The sequence below is a fragment of the Propithecus coquereli genome, unplaced genomic scaffold, assembly GCF_000956105.1.
Source record: "Propithecus coquereli isolate 6110/MARCELLA unplaced genomic scaffold, Pcoq_1.0 Scaffold92, whole genome shotgun sequence".
NCBI classification, from domain to species: Eukaryota; Metazoa; Chordata; class Mammalia; order Primates; family Indriidae; genus Propithecus; species Propithecus coquereli.
The window spans coordinates 4,805,894-4,832,556 of NW_012155507.1; the positions used below are offsets into that span (position 1 = coordinate 4,805,894).

The 26,663-nt window shown below is 36.5% G+C and overlaps 1 protein-coding gene across 1 annotated transcript in view; it reads left to right on the plus strand.

Annotated features, from left to right (window-relative positions):
- TENM1 (teneurin transmembrane protein 1) overlaps positions 1-26,663 on the plus strand; it is a 566,532-nt gene that overhangs the window by 226,516 nt on the left and 313,353 nt on the right. Inside the window, exon 4 of the mRNA XM_012664836.1 lies at positions 1,182-1,422. Within this exon, the coding sequence (XP_012520290.1) occupies positions 1,182-1,422 (241 nt within the window). The remainder of the gene's footprint in view (positions 1-1,181; positions 1,423-26,663) is intronic.

Sequence of the window (26,663 nt, forward strand, 5' to 3'; positions counted from 1 at the left end):
TTTTTTTGTTTTTTTGGTTTTTTTTTCTGTGATCAGCCACTGCAAAGTGGGCCTCAGCACAAACCAGCTGAGCCCTTTGCTAGGCATTGAAAGCCTCTGGCGTTTTTCTGCCTTTCAACTCTCAGCCATTTGGGAGGTGGGACAAAGCTATGCTGTCTACAAAGTTTATCCAGAACGTGCTGGTATTACAAGAAATCACTTGACATCTATTATGTTTCTCCCATGGAGGAGAGGTGCCTATCAGCTACAATAGTGATTTCTTTTCAAAGGGGTTTAATTGGGGTATTTCTCATGGGCCAAATCCTAACTCACTGTCTGCGTGTGCCTGCCAGGAAAACAGTGGAAAAATACCAAACAATAGCAACGACAGAAGCCTGAGGACCACTGTCCCAGGCTGTCCCCTCTGCAAACAAGCAGAAAAAAATGGTTTCCCTGCTGCCTAAGCTGCTGCTAACATGGCAGAGCTCCTAGAAAGGTGTAGCAAGGGGGGAAGGAGTACAGACTGTGCTTTCCATGGCCATGGAAATATGTATAACAACCTGAACAAACGCCTTTTAGCCCACCTTTTACAAGTAGCACTCCAAGTTGTTTTTTTTTGGGGGGGGGGAGGGAGTTGGCTGGCAAAGAGATTAGTTTTACGCAGCTGAATGACACACTCATGAGCTGTTTTTCTGAAGTATAGATTTGTTCCTGTGTAGGCAGGCTTGCATCCTTTCCTGAGGTAAGCCAGAAGGTGGCCTTATATTTTTATTTGAAGTGCCAAATGATTTTCCTTGCAACAAATTTGTGCCTTTCACTGGTATTTTCTAGAGTGAGATTTTTGCAACTGATGGAAATCAGCTCACTTCTGTTCTGTAACTTAGTGTCTTGTTGGTGATTTATTTGTTCAGTAGCAGAAACTATGACAAATGGTGTGAGGCGGCCTCATTTACTTTTTAGCTGCTATAGCCCTGAAGAATTTACATGTAAATGCAGCTGTGAATGTTTTACATTTCGTAGGCATGCTGCATGTGCTTTTGTAAGTTAAGTGACATTTTTACAGATAGACTGAACTTAGAACTCTCCCCCCGCCCGACAGGTTATATTATTTGAAATCCTGGTACGTCTGTTATGCTGTGTTTTCCTGATTGCGAAGTGGAAGAGTAAGTCTCTATTTTATGTTTTTCTTCTCTCCTCTTCAGATGCACAGAGCAGCCCACATAACCAGTTCACCTTCAGACCCCTCCCGCCGCCTCCACCACCTCCACATGCCTGCACCTGTGCCAGGAAGCCACCCCCTGCAGCAGACTCTCTTCAGAGGAGATCAATGACTACCCGCAGCCAGCCCAGCCCAGCTGCTCCAGCGCCCCCAACCAGTACACAGGATTCAGTTCATCTGCATAACAGCTGGGTCTTGAATAGCAACATACCACTGGAGACCAGGTACTTGAGCTATTATTGATCCGACTAAACTGAAGTATTGGCAGAGGATGGTTCCACCGATTGCGGAAACTCATTTCACCATAGACATCTGCAGAGACACACAAATGCACGAACAGATACACTCCCAGCTTCATGAGCAAAAGGAAAGACCCCTCCACAGGCACAGATGTGCACACAGGCACACATCTAGATCCAGGCACACCCACAGACACAGACCAAAGCAGATGCACATGAAAAGATAAAACCACAGATGCATAAACACCCCACTGCACACACACAAAAACGTGAAGTGAAGCAGTTATCCAAGCTGTCATTGCAGCCCCAAAGTGAAAGGTAATTGTCCCTTGTTTTAAGAAATTGCAGTATTATAGGAAAATCCTAACTCAAAACTAACACACAGTGATAGTTTCCATTTTATTCATTATAAGACTCTTTGAAAAAGAAAGTTAGCTTCAAACGTTTAAAAAATAAAAGGATTTGCCTCATGAAGTGGAAGTATATGTGTAAGTTTAAAGACTGGTTTCTGCTTTTAGGATGAAGTTTGGTCTTTTGAGCAAAAATGTTTGCCTCTGTTTTTCTGTCACTTCCCATATTTAGGTTTCCAGATTCATTCCACAGATCTTTGTTGTGTGATTAAAGTTCTACTCTCTGTAGTTCTAGGTCCCTTGATCATGATAGACTTTAGCACTAGATATGATTAACTGAGAAATTATTCATCATTTCTAGTCACTCTTTCTTAAATCAAAAATTACAACTTTCTATTAACATGAAAAACACAAACTAAAAAATAAACATAGCATTCTGTTATCATTTAGATTCCAGGATTTCCCCTTGTTTGTATGCTTTACTTAGATCTACCACCAAACTTTTTCTAAAGACATTTGTATGTAAACAATAGGAGTAATATACCACTTTATAAACAATGTCTAGTTATCAATTTCTATCCTAATATCTGGAAATTGGAATGGAAAGGGAAGGAGTAGTCAACTCACAGTATAAGACTGGTTGTTTTCTTTTTTTCCTTAGCAGCATATTAAATTAGATACCAGCCATGGCATCAGAGAATATGTCACTATCAACAAACCAGAAGTACTATGGCCCACATCCAGGAAACTCTACATCAACTGTCACTTACCAGATTAAATAGTTCCACAAACTGCTGTTTCTGCTATCTCCCAAGAGAAAATATAGCAGTCAGCACCTATGGTGATGATAATAACCCAATTAGAACTGTACTAGTGATAGGGTTTGTGTATTGTTCTTTTTGTTTGTTTGTTTGTTAATTGAAAGGGGGGAGATGAGTAAAGTGCAAAAAGTGGAGAACAGTGTATATCTTCTTCAAGGAGTTTTCAAACAGTGGTGATTTCCTCATTTTTCTTGTAATTCATTTGCAGGGCTTAGTGATAGCTGAGGAAACAGCGGGGCAATATGGCTAACTAGCAATTCCAACAAGCAAACACACTCCTTTCCTCTACGAAGCCAAATAACAGGAAATCTGGAAGGAGAGTGTGGAATGGGTTCAGGCAAATGGAGAGAGAAAACTATTCTTATTTGAAATGTACATCTAGGCATGTTTGTACAAACTGCACCCACGGACCTTCTGTATCTATGCAAGGAATGTATTAATTGGTCTCAGTTTCATAAGACGCAGAGAGGAACATAAGTTTTCATGTGAGACTGAATAGAGTACCTTTTTAGTACATTTGAAAATATATTCAGCATCACAAAGATGAAATTTTTAAAAATCTATCACAATGATCAACTATATTTTTCCAAAAATATTTAAAATGTTCATTTCACATGTAGTCAATAAAAGGTAACTGTGGGTGCCCAGGAACTTAAGTCTGAGCTGTATAACAGAACCTGTCTGAGCCTCAGCCTCTTCATCTGTAAAAATGAATATAAAAATGCTTGCCTTCCTAACAAGGAAGATCAAGTTAATGTGTAGCAAGTGCCTCATATACTGTAAAGCACTATATATTTGAAAGGCAGCATTGCTATCCCTACTAAGTGGTCACCTGCTTGGGCTTAAATAGTTCCAAAACAGGGAATCAACTTATTCCTAAGGCATTCCGTTGCACCTTAAACAACTACTGGAAAGTTCTTTTTGAGCCAAAATCTGCCACTTGTTAACTCTGCCCCTTTTCCCTCAGATCTAATTTTAGGGTCCTACAGAATAAATAAAATCCCTCTCACACCTGACAGCCTTTCACTGTTCCTGAGTCTTATCTTCTTTGGGCTAAATGTTTCCCCAGTTCCTTCTGGTTTCAAATGTCCCTTCCTGATCTCTTTCTTTAGAACACATTCCAGTTTGTCCAAACTTCTCTTTAACTGTAATGCCCAAGGCTGAATGCAGGTGTGGGTTCTTATTAGGCTCTTTGGTTGCAAGGAGCAGAGGTCATTCAGGTTGCCTGAAGTAATTGAGAACATCTTTTCAATATGTGTGTGTTGTCAGTCCTTGGGAACCCAGGAAACACTGGTCAATTTCCAAAAGAAGGGCATTAATAAGACTCAGCAGTTCTCTGCAGTTTTGCTCTTTTCTGTCTCTTTCTTTGTCCAGTAGCTTATTCTTTCCATCAGCTCAATATTTATTTTGTCTATCACATATTTTCTGCTTTCTCATAACAATGTCTGGTCTCCACTGCACCACTCAACTCCAAGTATACCATCTGACCCCTCTCACCTCATCCCTGCTGCTGCTTGGCCCATTGATAACTGCCTAATTATCTTAGTCGCTCTAGGTTCAAAAACCTAAGAGAGGGAATTTAATTATCCCAGATCATCCCTTTCGTACTAGCCTGTGTTTAAGTTTTTTGGCAAACCCTGTCAGTTATTCTCACAGCCAGCTGAGGCTAGGTGAGGAGAAAAGTCCCGTGGTTAAAAAAAAAAAACAATAATATGGCCACCTATGACTGTCCCTTGAGCAAGGGCTGGGAGCAGTTCTGATGCCCCTTTGATGGGACTCTCAGCAGGCAGTCACCTTGACTGACTCATTCAGGACTGTGTTCTATGACCAACAGTCAGTTGCCTCCTTTGTTCTAACTATATATTTTGGTTCATGCTATCTATTCTAATGTCAGCTTTTTTCATGGCCACATGACACTACCTATATACATTGAGAATACTGGAAACTAAACCCCTAAGCCTTTGTAACAAATTCTGAGGCTAAGCCACATGTTATTTATTCTATAATCATATTGTTGAAGCTTTTTAAATTGTGTGTTTGAGATGGGAGGTACTGGTGGAAATATGTTTAGAGCCTTGATTTGGCCTGATTTGATTTTATCTTGTTAGCATGTGGAGATGTTGCTGAGTTCTAATTCTGCCATACAAATTATGTGATTTTGCTCTCAAAATTGTGTCATCTATAGGTTTGTCAGGTTTGCTTTCCTCTTTTTTATGTAAGTCACTAATAAAAATGTTATATGGGACCAGATCAAGGTCACAGCTCTGTGGCATGCCACTGTTGACATTCATCCGTCAGGCAGCATTCTTTTACTCACATACAGCCTACATTTCTCCATCTTATTCACGGGCATATCATGAGAGACCTTGTCAAATGCCTTTCTGATATCCAGATACAATATGCCTACATTTTTACTGATCTGCCAATCTAATAACCATGTCAAAAATAGAAATGAAATGAGATTTGTCTAACATGACTTGTTCTTAGAGAATTTATGCTGCCTTCTTGTGATGACTACTTTTTTTTCCTAAGTGCTGCAAATCATCCTTTAATTAACCTGTTCTAGAATTTTGCACTCAGTCAACATGTTTCTTGGTCTAGTCAACAGAGTCCATATGCTTCCTGTCCCTTTTGAAAACCAAAGCCAATGTTTTCTGTCTCTAGTATTCTGCCGCATTTCACCCACACCACTGTCCCTGAAACTTCAGTGACGGTGCCTAGGCAATCCAATATCCAAGACCTCTCATGACTCTGGGATAAAATTTTTAATTCACTTAGAATAGTCAAATGCTTTTTTTTATTAACACTTTACCTATATTAGCTTCAATTTATTGTTATTGATATTAATCTTACCCTTTCAAGTCTATTATCTTTCTTTATCACAAAGAAAACTAGTACAGTAGTTGAGAAGGCCTTCCTGATCTTGGTCATTTAACAAACAATTGCATAGGTTGCATGCCTCTCCTACCCTCGTTCTTCTTCCTTCCTTAAGTGTTTTTTTAAAAAACACTTTCCTGTCATCTTTAGCAGTTTTTTTCAAGCCTTGGGCTCATTTGAAGTATATACTTTTTTGGCACTATTTTCATTATGCCCTCATATTTATTTATACTTGTTTTTCATCACTTTATTTTAGTACATGTTCTTTAGAAATCTAAATGAATAGAGAGCACTCAGTACAGGCATGCTGGTTTCAATAGGTAAGAAACCTTCCAAAGTCTTTAATTCATCTCCATTTTAGAATTGTACCTACTTCACTTCAGAGACCTGCTTTCTTAAAGTCTGGGATTTTGGCCTCATAATGCACTTAGTCATAATGGACTCTAAGCTAAAATGGTTACTTTCTCTATAGGCTCCTATCATCTTCAACTTACCAGTTTCTCTTTTTTTAGTCAATCAGAGAAGCAAGTCTCATTATCATTCTCTCTACCTTCTGTGAGGTATAGTCATCAACAAGGGAAATTAAAGATTTGCCATATATTTGCCTTTAGCTAAATGATACAACTAGCAGATGTCTATGGAGTTGAAATCACTCATGTTTACTCCACTTTCCTCCTATGACACTTTTGTGATCTGTGTTGAAAATGAGCATTCATTTCCTCCATGTGGCCAAGTGGCTTACTGTAGACTCCCTGATCCACCACTTATTAGCCATGTTCCTTGAGCACATTACTTACCATTGCCATGCCTCAGTTTTCTCATCTGTAAAGAAAAGATCATAGTAAAACCTATCTCATAAGGCTGTTGTGAGGATTAAATGAGTTAATACTTGCAATGTGCTTAGAGTAGCTGTAAACAAAGCAAGCACTCAATAAATATTGGTAAATAATACCAGAAGTAATAACATAAAGATGATTTTTTTTTTTTTGAGACAGAGTCTCGCTCTGTTGCCCGGGCTAGAGTGAGTGCTGTGGTGTCAGCCTAGCTCACAGCAACCTCAGACTCCTGGCCTTAAGCAATCCTTCTGCCTCAGCCTCCCGAGTAGCTGGGACTACAGGCATGTGCCACCATGCCCGACTAATTTTTTCTACATATATTTTTAGTTGTCCAGATAATTTCTTTCTATTTTTAGTAGAGATGGGGTCTCGCTCTTGTTCAGGCTGGTCTCGAACTCCTGACCTCGAGTGATCCTCCCACCTCGGCCTCCCAGAGTGCTAGGATTACAGGCATGAGCCACCACGCCCAGCCCATAAAGATTATTTTACTTTTTGTCCCTTTCTATTTGTATCTTCATCTGATTAAAGGTGTTTCTTGGGTTCTTAATCCTTATGTTCATGATTTCCCCCAAGTAAACGCATACAACATCATTTCCCTTCCTCTCTTATCATGCTTTTAAATAGAACATACTCTTTCACTACCATATTCTAATCATTAGAACCACCCTCCTCCCCTACCTTTTGATGATATGCCTGTGAAGATTTGTAAGACTTCCCTGTGATCAGTCTCCAGAATGGCTTTTGGAGTGCTTCCTGCCTTCTGTATTTCAGAGAAACAATGCCCTGACTAACCAACACATTCAAAATTATGCCATGCCCTGAGCCCTACCATATTTAGACATCAGCCTTTCTACCTCCTGTCCCAAACCTTCTCTCAGGATTCCCAATGTCCAGATTATCTTTTGGGAGTAGGGTGTCTTTTGCAACCTGGTAATGTGGGCACATTGCCAATGATGAGAAGGCTGAGTGACATGTGTAAGCATATGTTCTCCAACATCCCTGGATGGAAGTACTTGGATCGTTGTAAATTTAGCCACATTACTTAACTTCTGTGGGCCTCAATTGCCCTGTCTGTTATGTGGAGAAAATGACAGACCCTACCGTGTGGGGTTGTTTCAAGAACCGAATGAGGTAATACATGTAAAATGTCTGCTCAGAGCCAGGGACAAAGAAAATTTACAATAAATATTATTATTTCCAATTCAGTATAAAAGCCTGGCACGGACCTGCTGGCAAGGAGAGGAAGCAGAGTCACAACAGTTCACAGAGCCATATTAGCATTAATCTGCTCTAAAACATCCAGTATTCACATAGACTTCCAAGTCTATGGATTATTGAGTGTGCCCTGCACAGTGAGGAATTCAGCAAGCATTTACTAATTATTCCTAGTGTACTGTGGCTACCATGAGGAATAAGAATCCCTGTACTCCAGAAACATGTCGCCTAGTCCTAGTAACAATAATGATAGCTCATTATATAGCATTACTTCATGCCAAGCACTGTTCTAAGCCCGTATGAATGAACTGCTTTAATCCTTATGCTAGTACCCATGTGGTAGATACTATTAGTGTTGCCATCCTCAATTGAGAGATGAGGAAATTGAGGTACAGAGAGGTTAAGGAACTTTGTAAAATACCACAGGCAGAACATAGCAAATCTAGGTCAGGTTTTGAACCCAGGCTGTGGGTATAGAGTCTTCACATTCAGCCACTATGCATTACTGACTTTCTGTGGTAGGAGAGGCAAAGTGAAATAAATAACAATACCATGGTAAATGTTTTGTTATATTTAAGTAATCCCAAGATAGCAACACTTGGAGGTGGTAGATCTAACCAAGGTGGCAATAGTGGAGGCCAAGGAAGTGTTGAGGTAGGCAGAAGGGGAAAAGTGAAAATTTCCCAGAGAAAATGGCCTAAAAGTCATTTTGTTCTCAAATCGTGAGGCAGTGTTAGGTGAAAAATGGAGGCAGGGCATTCTTGATAGAGTATGTCACAGTGAAAGTTATCCATAGTCACCAGTTATCCATTTAAGTGGTATTAGGCACTGTTCTTCCTGATAAAAGCTATAAGAGTGGTTAAGAGTTTGGATTGGAGTAAGCAATAGATCTGGGTCTGAGGTACAATCCTCCTTCTTATTAGCTGTATGAGCTTAGGCAAATTAACCAAACCTTTCTGAACCTCAGTTTTATGATCTTTAAAATGGGCTAATAGCACTTACTTCATAAGGTTGTGGCAAAGATTATTTCATACCTCGCATGTAATTTACACTCTCATTTTTGTTTCCTCTTCTCTTTCTGTTCTTCCCATGTCTATTCCATGTCCCTTATTTCATTCCTTTCTAGCTTCTCAGAATCCAGATTTATGGCTTTCCTTCTGTTCTATAGAATGGTTTCCCCATTCTATCTATGTAATTTGTGTGCAAGGCAATCAGCCTGCCTTTAATACCCAGTTAATTGGAGTGGTGCTTATTTCTGTCGGGAAGTCAAACATAGCCCACTCCCTGCAGAGCACTGGAACAGTTCCCTTAGCTTCTTAACCACTTCATCTGGATTCACTTTTAAGTGGAATTGTAGCCATTTCTGGTTTCTCTTAATTACTCTCTTTGTTGTCCCCCAATTCAAATTCCAAGTTTACTTGATATTTTATTACTCATTAGAATTTTTGGCCAAGTGTTGGTTCAAGACCTCAGCTAGTTTTGCTTCACCTGGTGTTGGATGGTAATCATTTTTTCAGAACAAAGATGGACGTTAACCATGATCTATTCAACAAAATGAATCTTATACAAAGATTTTGTTGTGATCTTCAACACTAGGGAGAACTTGAGTTTGAGATTAACATGACCACTTTAGCTCACAAAGACAAATCAGAATTGTATGGAGGAGTCATGCCTGGCCAGGAGAGTAGGTAGCAACTATCTTCATTGATTTTTTGCATATTCTGACAGATGGCTGTAGCTTGGTGTGAGGCTAACTGCCCTTGCTGGCTTTAGGCCAATGTGACAATTAAATGGAGTCTACAGGGTTATTTTTACGAAAGAAGAGCCAGAGCCATTGGCAGAGGAGATGTTGGCAAGGAATGGAAAGAGAAATGAAATTTATATGACCAATCCTTGTTACCAGACTTCTAGAGCTAGTGCCTATCTTGGGGAAATAAGAATCATTTGGAAGAAACAGTCATTAATGGTGACAGCAATGGTTTAAATATCTATGGAATAATATTCTTTAAATATTAACCCACAAATGTAAGGTCTCCAGCAGTAGTTATATTTCTTTGTTATATAGTACTGCTAAAATCTACCTAACATTTATAAGTAGTTTTTTCATAGGACATTTGCAATGGAAAAATAGACTTAGAGACATAATTTTCCTTCAATAAGGACTAGAGGGAAAAAAGCTCAGAATGTACATATGTAATGCTTAGATCCAACAATATCTCATGCTTTAATCCTTTAACAGCACTGGGGTTAGCAAAATCCATCTTCAGCCACAGATTTAAAGATTCTTTTTAAGACAGGAAAAGACTTTGTAGAAATAATCTATGACCTATAAATCCTGTTTACTACAGATGAACAGGAATCAACCAAGCTTTTCAGCCTGCACCAAATGATGGATGTGGAATATGTTAAATTTACATGAAAAAGAATGCTGTAGTCTTAAAAATATATTTTGCATATTGGGAGTAAAAATATATCTATAATAGTCTATTGTGCTTAGGCAGTGAAGAACAATACTTTGGAGATCATTGTGTACAGTGTCTAGTCACTTTGGTGGTGTTATTATTTTTAGACATGCTTTTTAATTGACTATTCTCAGTCTCATTTCAAAATAAAACCATAGGCAAACATAATTTGTTTCATTTTATAAGGAAAGAAAATTTCACCATAGGTGAGATGAAATCTGGTTTTAATATGAAGAGGATTTATTTAGCAATCCAAATGGAATCTAAACAGATGTTTTAGGGAATTTTTTTAAATAAATGATGTAATATATGAGTATAGCAAACAAAAATTAAATTTTAGAGGAGTCTCTGTACTTTTTGCTCTCCCTCACCATATACTTATATGCTTCCCTATCCCAGGTTGTATATCTAAAATAGAAATATCTCATTGTAAGCAAGAGAAAAAACAAGTTCTTAACAACTTCATTCACTGCAAAGTTACTTATCCAGTTAATCATAATAAATATTTCCATCACTATGTCAGGTTAATAGACACTTGTCTGTTATATTTTACTAAAAGTATGAAATAAATTTGAAGTAGCAGAAAATAATTTTCCTGTCAATTATTCTTCTTATTTTTTTACAGGAGTGTGTATGGGTGTGTGTGTTTATCAAAGATATTCTACTGAACATCTTCCTTTGGAAGAATCCAGCTGGTTCTTTATTAATTCCACAACACAAAAGCGTTTGTGGCTTTAAAAGCAAAAGATAAGATCAGGTTTAGTCTTGAGGTCTCTGAAATGTCTCTGTAAGAATTCTGAAAGTGTGATACTGAGGATGCCATTTAAAGAATAAGAAATCTCAAAAAGAGTTATCCCCTTTGGTGAACAGATAAGCAAATAAAGAGTAACATCTGCTTCTCCATTCTGTTAATTTTTGGGGGGTATGATATCCGAGGATATAAGAAAGTGTATAATGCAAATTTTTAAATGAAAAACAGTTCATTATAAATACTATGGTGAATTAGTTTTAGCTAGATGAGTTCCAACAAATTTCAACAAATATTTATTAAGTGCCTCCCATGTACCAGGCACTGTTCCAGGAGCTGGGGCTACAACAGAGAACAAAACAGACAAATACCCTGCCTTTAATGAGCTTTACATTCTAGTAGGGGAGACAGCCTTTCCCCTAAAATGTTAATCTTATTCAGGATAATAATATTGTAAGACTTGGAGTCTGGCTAGATGTGATATGAAGGAAGTGGGAGAGAAGTCAAAGGTACCTCTTAGAAGTCTTCCTTTACCTGCCTTCACCTCTGTATTAATCAATTCAGGCTGCTATAACCAAATATCGTAGAGCGGGTAATATATAAACAACAGAAATGTGTTGCTCACAGTTATGGAAGCTGTGAAATCTAAGATTTAGGTGACTGCCAGCACATTTGGTGTCTGGTCTGATGAAGGCCTGTTTCTCATAGACAGCACCTTGTTGCTGTGCCCTCATGTGGCAGAAGGGGCCAACGGGCTCCCTCAAGCCTCTTTTATAAGGGCACTAATCTCATTCATGAAGACAGATCCCTCATGACCTAATCACTGCTTAAAGGCCCCACTTCTTAATACCAACACATTGGGGATTATATTTCAACATATGAAATTTGGAGAGATACAAACATTGAGACCATAGCAACCTCCCTACCCTAACTTTCATAAAGAAACCCTTTATCTATGGTTTCATAACGCTGTGCATATGTCTATCAAGATCTTATTCCATTGTATATTTGCACTCAACATCTTTTATTTACTTGCCTTTATTCCCCATTGCAACTTGACTAAAGGACTCTATCTTTTTTTACTTGAATTTCTCAACACTTGGTTCATACTGTTCAACAAAATTTTTGTAGGATGCATGGACAGACAGACAGAATAAGTGAGTAGGGAGCTATAGATGGAGTAGATTTTTGAAATCAGGAACTGAAGTTGGTAGAAGCAGACAGTGAATTTTATTTTGGAAATATTGGAACATCTATGTGGGACATCCAGTTTGAAATGCCCAATATCCAATAATAGTTGAAAATGTGGTTCTGGGTCCCAGGAAAGGAAGAAAGAAAAAGGTTTTCTCCTACCACTTATTAAATGTTTGCTATGTGCCAAGCATTTTTCCAAGAAATTATCACATTTATTCCACTTTCAGTTTTTAAAATCAAGGCTTAGAAAAGTGAACAACATACCACAAGATCACCAGTTAGTGTGTAGTGGAGTCAATTCAAACCGAGGTATGTCTGAGCTCATGAAAGATATGGTTGAGAGCTTCATAGGTAGACATAATAATTAAACTTCTAAATGATGGAGGAAATCTTGAAAAACCTACACAGAGTTTAGTGAAAGAAAAAAAGAAGACCATAAACCAAACCATGGGGCCACTTATATCTTAGGAGTCAATGGGGGAGAAAAAAGCCAGCATAGATGATTAAGGAGTAATCATGAAAAAGCACAAACAAGAGAGGAGGTGGTGTTCATGATTTTCAAACGCCACAGAGGAGTCAAATAAAATGTGGATGAGAAGAGACCATTGACTCTGTCAAGTACAAACTTTTAAGCAGCCAGTTTCAGTACAGTAATGAGATTGCATTGGATTTGAAGAATTGGTAAGAGGTGGTAAGAAAATGGAAACAAAAGGTGGACTACTCTTTCGACATGTGGAAGTAGATTAAGAGGTGACTGAATCAGGGTAAATCTCTCATATGAATCAGAAGGAGGAATAAAAGGAGAACTACTTTTGGTGACGAAGTATGCAGTAGTCAACAGGACAGTGATGTGATTGACAGGAAGAAACTGCCAAGTTATAGATCAAGTTTTCTTAATGGCAAAAAATATGAAAACATGTAGGAATGGTCACATAATGCTAAAGAAAACAATATGGCCCCACACAGCAGTACAGGCTTCCCAGGTTGCCAAGCCCCAACAAGGACATACAGCTGGTGATGCTGCTACCTTTGAGGATTAATAAATCCCCTAGGGGCAAAAAGTTTTCCCTTGCTAGTCTCATAGTAGAGGGTGGTATTATACCCTCCCACCTTTATTTAAACTTGTCTCTCAAATATAAGTCATATTTCCAAGGACAAGCAGCTGTCATTGGCCAAGACATGATTATAACTCAGACTTTTTGTCTCCATCTGGCATACACAAAACACTAGGCAGTCCCTTGGTACTGATGAAAATACTTAATAGTGACATATGTATGCACAGGGCTTGCATTGACAACATAAATGCTAACTTACAACTATTTCCAGTTCAACTATCAAGATATCAAGTACAACATGATATTAGCCTCCTAAGTAAATTTAATTTCTTCTGGCATAAAAGAATCACAATCTTCCATTTCCTCTTCCCTTCAACTAAAATAATTTTCTTTTATCTATGACAGTCTCATCTCTCAAATTTTATCATTTACCATAGTGAGTAGTATCATTAACTTAGATAATTTTATGGCAACATGGCTGGTTGTCTTTTGGTAGATACACTTGTAGCTAAATACTTTTTCTCATTTGTGAAAATCAAAAGACACAGATATTAGAGAATGTACAGTGTGTGTGCATGTATGTGTGTGTGCGCACATATAGGCATGTGTGCATATAGAAGTATGCATGTATAATTTTCTACTGTCCAAAGTACTTTCGCTAGTTATCTTAGTTCAAACTATAAACAACCCTAGAAGGTAGACATATAGAAATTATGCCCAACTTAACAATAAAGTAACTGGGTCTTAGGAAATTTTAATAACATGTCCATGTGGCAGTTGGAGCAAGAATTGAAGCTGTAATGCAAATCTCCATGAACTAATCTAACACTCTTTGTACTGTAACAATTTCTCAGGTATGTAAAGAACCCCAAGTCATCCCCTTTTGTCTTTCAGTGAATATTTATGATTCAGTTAAGTTTCCCTGCCTGGAGATATAATCTAGTTTTTATTCTATTTATATTAAAATCTTGATGAACTTAAATGCCCAGAAAACTGGGGAGTTCTGGTTAACTGCATTTGGTGATTAGCTTAAGGTTAAATAGAACTTTTTATAAATTGCCATTCTTGTTGAAAATCATTCTTAAATATGAATCTACTTTCCATTGTAATCCAAATGACCATAATTTATTCTTTTATAATTGAAAATCTTATAGTATGTCGAAGTTATCCTTTGAATGTGGGTTTTTATCATACAGTGGTCTAGATATAGAGGATATTGTAGAGTGAGCAAAACATCGTGTAGTGGTCCGAGGATGTCCTTTGCAAATTTTGAATGGCCTCATGTGAGCACTTGAAAAAGTGCTGGATTTAGAGTTAGAAATCTTGAGTCCAAATCCAGTTCTGCCACTAAATAGCTATGTGACCTTGATAACATCTTCTTCTTCCTCTCAACCTCATTTCCCTCAACAGTCAAATGAGAGAATGAAGCTAAATAATATCTGAGGTCCTTTCTGGCTTTACAATCTCTTGTCATTCTGTGAATTGCCTTCTTGTCACTTGCTCCTCCACTGAAAGAACCCTGCTCAAGTGAGCTTTCCAGTTAATTGGATTCTAATTAATTCCAAGTTTACTGATTCTAAGTCAGGTCCCCAAATAAGTGAGATGAATTTAAGTTGAACAGTCATGATTCCTTCAGAATTTCCTATAGCCAAGAGGAAATGAAGAAGACACCATACTTCCCTATCTGTCAGGGGTAGGGATAATGGCAGGCAAGTATAGTTAAGGAGGCAATGTTAAGCAAGTGAAAGACTAGTCTCTGAAGCCATTTTTTGGGATATACAATAGGTGCTCAATAAAATTTTGTTAAATGAATTTAAAAAACAAAACCCTTCATAAAGACAGGATTCAAGATGCAGCACCTTATATAGAAATCTACCGTGCCTTGGGTCATACTGTGAAGCTGCAGTAGAACTTTAATATCTTCCTTTATACTGTTATTCTCAGTCTAATTATGAAATAAATAAAACTTCATTTTATGTTTCCTATGAAAGATAAATCTAGTATGAGTATACATTCCAACCAACCATTTTTATACTGCATCCTCTGAATGCATGATGATTTTTTTCTAAGTATTGACAATGATGCATAGAGAAAATAAATTCACATTTAATATTATATTTGCCAAATATAGACGCATATTTGGAGGTCAGCAGAGGGCATGAAATCACTATACTCTTGAAGTTGACCTTACCTTGCTTATCTCCGTGTGCTGTCTCTGAATAATTAAAGTGAACCAAAGTGTTTCGTGTTTCTTCTTTGCACTCTCAAATCCACACATCAGGAGACAAGGGAGAGAATATTTCAGTGGAAGGAAACCTGGTTTCCACAAATTCTCTTGTGCTCAAGTGGGATTGTAGTTACTGAGCTTTAGAGCACAGCATAAAGCTGAATTTGACTGTTTCTTAGGTGGCCTAACCTAAGGGAAGTTAATGTTTCAATTGCTGTCATCATTATATTTTCTACATGTTTTAATTGGTAGTTCAGGTTTTGGATTTATGCTTCATGAAAGGTTCATGAGGGGTACAATTTAAAAAGCAATTTTAAAAATTAAAAATAGAAAATGTTTTCTATTCTCCATATCTTACCAAGATTTCCTTGTTTGGTCAGCAAGGGTAAATGTTTGAGGCAATTATGAGTGTGTTGTATATGCTCTCTGGCCCTAGAGTTCAGGGTATTTGTTTGAATGATACACCAATCCCACGAGCAAACAGCCTCAAGGAGGAACAGCTGTGAGCTTGGGAGGACGATAAGATCAAGAGTGCCTGGCAAGAAAATCTTTTTCTGGAAGTCTTTAAAGGGTGACCAATTCCCTCCCATACAGATGGTGAATACTTTAAAACTGCATGTTCCTATCAGATTAATAGTTTTAGACAAAGGTTTCTCAACTTCACCACTATTTACATTTTGGGCTGAATATTTCCTTGTTTTGTATGTCTTGAGGAGGTGAACTGCCCTGTGAATGCACAGGGGAGTTTAGGATGTTTAGCAGCATTTCTGTCCCATACCCACTAGATGCCAGTAGCTCCCTCCCCCAAGTTGTAACAACAAAAATATCTCCTGATATTGCCAAATATTGCCCATGGGCCAATTCGTCCCCAGTTGAGAAACATTCTTTTTGTCCCCAGTTTGAAAAACACTTTTTGTTCAATGTTTCCCAACCTAGGCCACGTACTGGTAAGGCAAAATCTATTGTCACCTGCTCACTTTTTACGCAACCCCTTTTCAAACTCTTACGGTTTCTTTTTTCCCTTCCCATTTTCCCTCTTCCTATTCCTTTCTTCTGAGGCCTTTGTTAGAGGGATTAGGTAATTCTCCAGTTTATAGTGTAATTTGGGTTGGAAACCATTAAACTAATCCATTTAGCGCTAAGCCTCTCCCCATTGCTTTCCTTTTAATACAATGGCAACTCCTCATATAATTTTATCCCCAATTAACTTGTCATATCCTGCATTTCTGTGTGAGAGTCTTAAGCAAGAGGAATATGTTTTTGACATATTGAATATATACCCAGTTGTACTATACTTAATTGGCTTGTTTTCTGGGAATGCAAAGAGCTGGAAAAATACAATGTCATTGCTGACTATTTATTTAAATCAGATCTAGACAGCCTATAGCAAAGGAGGCTGGAGTGACCCCAAAGCAACTAACAAACAATCCTCTTACCCTTGCAAACATAGCCTTATCTGCCTGTCTATCCACCTACCTACCTGTCAATAAGATTTCTTTCTTATTCTATTCCTTTCTCTTCTCCTATATGCTTCTTGTCCCTGTGTTCACTTATTATTCTTTCTTTCCTGCCTTACTTTAGACCTACACTACTTTTGGATATTTCTTAGCTCTTCTGACATTATTCTTTGCTAAAAAGCTTACAAGGACTCTCAGAAGCCTGAAAGAAAATGGCACATTTGGGAAGACACACATGACATAGGATGGCCAGAAGCATAGAGGGCATCAGAGACAATAGCAGTAGTGAGGCTGACAGGCCCATAGAGGCCAGGTCATGATGGACCTTACAAAAATAGTGCAACTTCATTTCAGAAACAGAAAGGACACAGATAATTACAAGGAAAAATAACTACAAATTCCATCATCCAGAGATAATTACTATTAAGATTTCTATGTGCTTTCTTTCACATCAGATCTCTGTGGAGTAGGCATTTGGGGTTGTATTTGTTTTTGTTTTTGTGTGGAAGGAGATGGTGCACAATTGTGGTTGTAGTATATATATGAATCCTGCTTTTTCCAAACATGGAAAATTGCTTATTGCCTTAAAAATTATCTGGTTACTGGGAGGAGAAAACCTTCAAAGCCAAATGAAATTTTTAAAAAGTTTTTTTTTTAAAAAAAGGTACGTGGTAATCTCACAGTGAAAAAAGAATAAAATAAGTACAGACAGGCCTAATGAAAGGTAGAACTCTCTCCCTCATTCTGTTTCATTTTGAGGCCACGTGATGTCTCATTTCTGCTTCTCTCTGCATATATGCTTCATCATCAAACTTCATTCCAGATGGGATCTTTCTTTGTTCCTCTGTTATGTTGTATCTCCAGCTCTGGCTCAACATGACCTTGTATCTTGGCTTCCCTAGCTGTTTATCTGTGTCTACATTTCTGAGAGAGAGAATACAATTGCCTCTGAGGTTGGATATCCAATTCTGGTCCAATTAACTATGCCTGCAGGCGATGGAGAGCCGGTGGTAGGGGAATCATGGATAGGATGCCCTGTCTAAGGCTCTATGCTGAGAAACAATGATCCACATTTCTAATATGCTTACGTGGTTACAAATTCTTTGGATTTTCTATGACTGCATGGTGTTCCATGGAATGAATGTACTGGGCTCCTTTCATACTTGGGTCTGCTTTCTTCTAGCCAGTGGATGAGGAATGAGATTGAGGATCATGGGTGGGAAGGTTTTAGAGGCCAAGCCCTAAAGTGTCAAATATCACGTTTGCTCACACTTTCCGTTGCATTTGCCAGAACTCAGTCACATGACCACACCTAACAGAAATAGTGGCTGGGAAATGTAGTCTGTCTGTATACCCAGGAAGAGAGAAGAACAAGGATGTTAGTGAGGGGCAGGCAGTCTCTGCCTCAGGCTACCTATTTTATTTTGAGGCTAATATTTCTTTCAGAGGACAGCCATGCCCTTTGCCAGCTTGTCCTTTACAGAAATGTTATGCTGGATAGGTTAGGGGACTGTTGTGAGTGGCATTTCTTATGTTATTTTATGGCATTATAAAACACTCTTAATGTACACATATGTGTAAGACTTTCAAAGAAATGAAAGCTGATGTAAGGCAAATGTTGATCAACATCCTTCAAAAGTTGCATTAATATGATAATCTAGATTTTGAATGTGAAGAGTTTAGTGAGAAACTCTTAGGCTCCGTCTTTCTCGTACTCCTTTGTAATTAATTTGAAACGTTCTTTCTTTAAATAAAATGTCCTTGCTAACGCAGATTACAATTCAATAAAAACAAATGATACAGAAAAGTATACCGTGTCAACTGGCTCATAAAATAAACGAGGAAAATACATGTCTGTAGAAAATGAGGATGAATAAAAAGGTAATCAAATATATAATACTCTGCCTACTACCCCCTCCTTTAAAAAGGAATAAAAATAATAACCCAAATAACCAGTGAAGATCAATTCTATAAAATCAGCAGGTTACTTTGGTGAGTAAAACCTGACTTTCAGTTTTTGCAAAGGGAAATATAATTGAGTTTCTTTATAAAATGAAGAAATTAAAAAATATCCTAGGAAGCTTAGAGTCTGGTTTAGTTTTAAATGTGTAATCACAAATATTTCCTAGGTCACATGTTCATTCCCATTTTAAGTAGCCTCTATTGGGGAATGAACTACTGAAAACTGTGGTGTTTCATTCTATTATTCCTTCATAGGAAATATATATAAAATCATAAGAGGATTGAAAACTTCACCTACCAATAGCTTTCCACATTTTTTCTAGTTTGAAAGGATTATATCTTCCACACCATATATCAAGACCCAAATTACTATTAAATATACAGAGAACAAAAATATGGTAAGCTTACTTATCTGAGTAAATAAGTTTTACATATTGGCCTGAGCCTTTTAATATGGGAACATTTGCATTAATAGAAAATATTAATTTGATATTTACTCTGCAACTGGTGTAGAGATTTTAGTATAAATTTTGAAATTAAAGTTAGATCTACAGAGCACAGATCTAACTTGGAGAAGGAGAATGAAAAGGTGACTTGAAAGGGCATTATTATGAAATGAAGCATAATGGTTTATTTTCATTTATTTTGGGGGTCTACTAAAGCAACCTGGTCAAACATTATAGAATATGTAGTATATTCTTTCTGTAGCATTTATATATCTAATGCCTCACTCTTAGTTCCAATTTATCTCTAAGTATCCTGTTACAGAATATTTAATTTATATAGGAAAATCCAATATGCTACTGCATGAAAACTTTCTGATGTTCCCTACATTCTAAACAAAGAGACATGACAATTACCTAACTTTCATAAGGATGACAAGTATGTACCCCCTAATATCATTTTGTCATTTCTGTAATTTAAAGAGTTGAAATATTTCCATAAAAAAGTATTCAGTGGAATACTAAGCTTATATATGTCCATCTTTGAAAAGAGAAATACCAGATGATCATGTGAATTAAGAAGATTATATTACCTTATTATTAGCATTATGAGTGATATTGTGAGCTAATATGTGCATGGTAGTTAAGTAACTGGGTTTTATTATTCATGTATGAATTTAAAAATGTTTATCGAGCACCTATTGTTTCTTGGACACCATTTTCTACTCTTACGTAGTTTACATTCTAGTAATTAACAAAACTGAAATTGTTGCCAACTCTTACCAGTTGTGTGACCTTAGGGAATTTATTTAATCTTAATATCTGACCCTCGACTTCCTCACCTATGAAATGCAGATAATATCATCTGCCTTTTATGGTTATTGTGAAGGTTCTGCGGAAAAAAAAAAAAAGCCACATAAAGTACTTTAGCAGCGTGCCTGGCACGCTGATAGATGTTTAGTAAATGGTCACCAGTGTTGCCATTATCATTAACAGCAATTATTTTTAGCAGTAATTCTTTCATTACCAAAATGCCTTACAAAAAGAGATGAAATATGAATCAACTGTTTCTTTGATTTATTTATTCGCTATTATGTGAAAATGCAATGAAAGCTTATAGTTGTGTTTTTACATTCAATAAGCCAAGAGATATTTGCTCACAACTGAAACACTTTAGAGTCCCCAAGCTTCATTCATTCTGCATAGTTAATCAAGAGCCTTTTAGAAGAAGAAAAGGAATCACACAAATATTAATAAGTACATATCCATTGAGTATATTTTAATACCTAGAATCTACCTAGAAATTAAAACTTGTTTCCTGCCCTCAAGGAATATGCAATCTAGAGACAGATGACCAGGTAGGACAGATACTGCTTCTGAATAAAAGAGGAGAGGTGATGATAGCCATAGAGAGGTTTTAAAAGAGCTCCCCCATTAGCTATTAATTACCCCACTTGCAAAATCACAAGAGTAACAACCGAGATCATAAAATATTTTTGTTTGAGAATATATTATAGAAGTAAAACTTAAGGCTAGGAAAATTAAGATTTAGATAGATATCCTGAAATTCTTTTTAAAAAACTCTTAAAAATTTTGAACAACATGGACAGAGCATAATTTTATCAACACTTTGCATACAAGATTTAGAGGGAACGTGTAGACAGAGGTGGCATAATGTTTGGAAGAAAGAATCCTAGAGCAAATAAAATGAAATCCAACTTTATGTAGCTATTAGTAGAGGAATACAGTCTGTTACCACAGGAGGTTGTCCAAATTGATAATGCTATTAGGCTCAAGAAAAGTTTAAATAAATACTCGTCTTAGGAATATTTATCCTAAAAAGGAGTGTGGGGAAAGAGTTATTAAGCGGAAACTAGAGATGTTGACGTTGGTATCTTCACCAGTAACCACACTTTTCTGCAAAACAAAACTAGATATTCTTGTTAGAGAATAAAATGGGGCTGACCCAGCATGGCATTTTCTTTTATTTTCTTGTATTTCTTGGAGGCATAAGAACAAATACCTATGAATGGACATATCTCCAAAGATGATGTACAAATGACCAACAAGAATATGAAAAGATGTTCAACATCCTTAATCATCAGAGAAATGCAAATCAAAACCACAATGACATATCACCTCACACCCAGTAGGATGGCTGTTATTAAAAAAAAAAAAAAAAACAAATGTTGACGAGGATGTGGAGAAATTGGAACCCTTGTACATTCACTGTTGGTGGAATTGTAAAAGAGCAAACACTATGGAAAACAGCGTGGAAGTTCCACAGAAAGGTACAAATAAAACTACCATATGATCCAGCAATCCCGCATCTGGGTATTTATCCAAAAGAATTGAAAGCAGATCCCAAAGAGATATTTGCACACCCATGTTCATAGAAGTACTACTCATAATAGTCAACAAGTGGAAGCAACCTAAGTGTCCATCAGTGGATAAATAGATAAACAAAATGTGGTGTATACATGCAATGGATTATTATTTGACCTTAAAAAGCAAGGAAATTCTATCCCATGCTATAGCATAGATGAACTTTGAGAACATTATGTTAAATGAAATCAATCAGTCACATGATTTGAAGACAAATACCATATGATTCCATTTATGTAAGTTATGTAAAGTAGTCCAAATCATAGAAACAAATAGTAGAATTCGTGGTTACTAGGGGCAAGGGAAAAAAAGGAGTTGTTTAATGGGAGTACAGTGTTTGAGATTTGTAAGATGAAAAAGTTCTGGAGATTTATTTTACAACAGTGTGAATATACTTAACACAACTGAACTGTATACTTAAAAATACTTCAGATGGTAAATTTTATGTTACGTAGTTTTTTACCACAATAAAAATGCATCGAATAATTTGTTTAAAAAGAACAATAAATACCTAAATTCCACCAACTATTTAAATGTGATTTGGCCCTCTTGTAGTCTTCCTCTTTTTTAAAAAAAATCAACCTCAGCTTTTACTGGAAGCAGGTTGAATTCTCTCTTCTGGGTATAAAAATGAGTCAAATTCTTATAGTTAAGGGAATACAGGTTATATATGTATCTCATAAGAATGCTTACAAGTTGTAAAAGAAAAAATCGTTGGTTATTTATGCATCTCTTGTTAGAAAGTTGTAGATACCTGTCTATTTCCTACAGAATTTTAAATGCCACATTACATCATGTTATTTAGTGCTAACAGATACCCTCAGAGTTATGTAGTATGAGGGGTTTAAAAAGAGAGAGTACATTTCCCCTTTTTTATAGATGATTTTAAAATCCTTACAGGAGCATTTATTATATTCCCATTTACCACCACTGCGTCTCATCATTCTTGAAGATATTTTTTTTTCCAATTTCCTTATATGCCCATTTCCTTTTGGCAATATCTTGCTTTTCCTTTTTAAATTTGAACTCGAATATTAAAACAGATACAAAGAAGAGTACTACTTACACATAAACTCTTGAACTGCATTTTTATCATTTGCTGTGTGGAAAAAACCCAATTGTATGAAATTGATAGCAACATTTTAGTGTATCTTCAGGTCCCCAGGGAAAAGCAATGTGCTTAGACAGATGATCTGATTTTATGAGCACATAGCTAAAGTCTAGCACTGAGCATTTGTCTTTATGCTCCTACTTTTTTCAGGGACTATGGAAACACATTTAGGTACTAGTTTCTTTCCAACAATGGACTGCAAAGTGTATGACAATATATAGCATATGCATTGCTGTTTTTCATGATGCACATCAAAGCATAGATCACTTTCAGCATAGAATCTTAATCTGAGCTTGTTAATAAGAAAACAAGAACCTTGGTATATGAACTCATGTTATTATCTACCCTCACTAAGGACTGTGATTTGGATTCCAGTCAAATATGAATTAGTTTAAATGTTTCTCTGCTGAGACTGTTGAATTTATTCATTATGCCATAATATTTTACTTATGAAACTGCATTTGGAAATCCTTTGGTGTACAGCAGGATAAAATTACAGTGCTCAGGGATATTGATTATTGCTTGTAATTGCCATCATAATAGCCAACAATTCTCTTTCTTTCTTTGCCTTTCTTCTACCTCTTAATGTTACACCAAGCCAAATCAATATCCAACATATTGGGCCACTTACATTGTCTCAAAAATCCAATTGTTCTTCTTCATAAATGTGCAAAGGATTGAATATTTTATCTCTAAACATTGAGTAAAAGAGCCCCATACTGCTGGGTTTCTCCTTTATCCCATAGGAATGTATCAGAGTGTTGCTATATAGGATCAGTAATACGTAAGCAACGTTTTGTCACCTTCAAAGGAACCATGGGACAAGGGATGGGAAGGAAGGGAGGCTACTTCACTATGCTGCCTTCAAAGTGCTACGCTTCTTGCTCACTAGTAAATGAGATGGGCAAAGGGGAAAATATAGGCTGGGGGAGTTAGTCAGACATTAAAGAAGAAATCCACCTCTTTATGGTGTGGAGGAGATTATTTCAAAGCCTTGAAGAGGAACCACAATCAAATGGAAAGAGCACAATGCTATGCGTGAGTTATTCAATAAAATATATTTATTCTTATTGTTATTTATATACTATTTATTCACTCTGGGGATAAATGAGGTGCCTTTAGAGAGCAGCAACATCTCTTTTAGCAATATCTCATCAACTAAAAGGGTAGCTTCTTTGTAATGCTTACCCATTCATCCAAAATAGTTAAGATAGTCTTTAAAACTTACTCTAAGAACATACGACATACAGAAGAATAGACACATGTTATGTAGTACTGTTTGAACAGATAGCATTTTTTGAGCCTGGGTCGGTTAACCCAGGTATTAGAACCTGGTGCTAATCTCATGAAGACTGTGGTCAGCAGGTAGCATGGGGCAACGGAAATAGACTGTTTTGGAAGTCCAAGATTCCAGTGTCATCGATGCCATTGACTAGCTATGTTACTTTTAGGTCAGTCACTTTAATTCTCTGGGTGTCAATTTCCCTGAGGGAGTTGGGCTACTAGATGATTTCTGAAGGTCCCTTCCAACTCTGTGATTCTGTAGCTATCATTCTCATATTCTTGTCATTAGTCTAAAAGGGAAGAGGGTAGTAGTGTGGCTCAATTCAACATCATCCTCATACCAAATTCAACACAAAGCATGCTTCTTATGTGCCTTAACAGGTCTGAATTCCAATCTTTTTTAAAATTTTACTTAATTCATATATTTTTTTATTGTTTATTGTCACATTGTTTTTATTGTTTTTTTCTTTTTTTAGTCAAGTAAAAGTATTGTTAACTACTGAATTCCAATCTTAATGTGTCTCACTAACTACATAATGCTAGTATAGTGTACTGAAGTGTACTGGTTAAGAGCAGAGGCTCTGGAGCCAGACTGCCTGTATTTGAAACTCAGCTTCTTCCATTATTAATACTAGCTATGGGTCCATGGACAAGTTATTTAACCTCTCTGTACTTTGGTTTTCTCATCTGTAAAATGGAGATACTGATTGTAATAAGGTTGTTGTAAAGATTAAATAATATAGTATGTGTGAAGTATTTACAACAATGCCTAGCACAAGTAAGCACTCGATGTTACCTCTTATTAATATTGTTATGATAATTATTATCACCACTCTACTCATACTAAACCTCTTTGGGTCTCAGCCTAGTAATCTGAAATATTAGGATAACAATATCAACCTCACAGATATGAAGATCAAAATAATGCAGATAAAGTGCCAAACTTGGTTCCTGCCCCTTCTAGGTGCTCAATAAATCATATTTACTTAAATGGAACCAACTATTCCTGTGGATAGTGTTATCCAGTGAATTTTTTCACCCCCCCACCCACAAATTTTTTTGATCTTAGTTACAAAATAGATACAAGCCTGAGACAAAAAATTTCATAAAATACCCCTACCCTTCCAAAGGTAACACAAATGATTATTTTTCCATAAACATGCAGATATTCTTTTCTTTGAAAATTATATAGTATTGCCCATACTCTTTTGAAGCCCATACTCTTTTGTTTACTTGGTAATATCTGTAAACACTTTTCCTAGTGAATAGATACTCTTTTGCAACAAAATTTATAATGATTTTATAGTATTATATGTTTATAAAATAATTTACTTAATGAAATACCATTATTGGACATTTGTGTGTTTATTTTTGCTATTATATATACCACTGCAATGAATGATTTCTTATGTACATTGATATACACATCATTTTCTGAGGGTAAATTTCTATAAGCATAATTATTACCTCAAAGAATTATTAAAGTCTTTTGATACATAATGCCAAATTGCCCTCAAGAAGGACCTAAATCTGCAACCCCCTCAGCAACCCAGCCCTTTAAAAAATCTTTAACCTCGTGATGCTAAAGCAAAATTCGCTATGGTGGATATTTTTCATTAACTGACATGTAGAGGTTTTTTTTTTTTAAATATACATGCTTTTGTTCTTTAAATATGGAAGCTAGAAATCAGTCTTAAAATAATAATTTATGCATTTGGGCATATGTTACATGTACAAGGTGATGTTGGCTTTTTGCTTAGTGGAGGGGTTTTGTGTTGTACATTCAAATGTAGCACTAGAATGTGTTTTATTTAGCAGTGCATTTTACTACCCCAGGTAGTAGAGTGGGTAAGATTAAGAACTTTGGTTGATGGATATGCTAACTACCCTGATCTGATCACTAAACGTTATATGTATCAAAACATCACTATGTACCCCATAAATATGTACAATCATTATATATCAATGAAAATTTTTTTAAAAAGAAAATAAAGAGAAAAGAAATGATTAAGACTTTGGAACTCCAATGATCTAGGTTCTGATTCCGGCTCTGTCATTCATTCACCTGCCAGCTAAATTTGGTCAAGTTGTTTAATCTCTTTAAGTCTCCATTTCCTTAAATGCATAATGAGGATAATAATATAGCCTATTTCATATGAGTGACGACTAAACAAGGTACTAATGACTGTTCAGTACAACACTTGGCACTTAGCACTCAATGACTATAAAGTATATACACAAAAATATACTTTCACTTATTTGTTTTTGGCAACTCCTTCCGTGTGAATACATCACTACTGTTTATGAGAGGCCTGTATTACAATGTCACGAATGGTCAGCAATCATCCCGTAGTAAATCAAACATGACATCATCATGACTCCGTTTGTATGGAGTTCTACAAGAGGCAAAACAAATGTATGGTGGGAAAGAAATGCAGAATAGTGGTTGCCTCTTGGGGATGGAAATAGGGATTTACTTAGAAAAGGAAGGAGGGAACTTTGGGGGATGACGAGAATGTTCTACATCTCAATAGGTTAATGACTTTCATTCTCTGGGTCTCAATTTCCCTGAGGGAGTTGGGCTACTAGACAATTTCTGAAGGTCCCTTCCAACTCTGTCATTCGGTAGCTGTCATTCTCACATTCTTGTCATTAGTCTATGCATTTGTTTGCATAGGTGATTACATTTGTAAATCTCAGCAAATGTGCACTTAAAATTCTGCATTTAATTGTGAATAAATTGTACGTTAAAAATCTGTTAAAAATATCAAACTCTAGATAAATAATATGCAAGTTGAA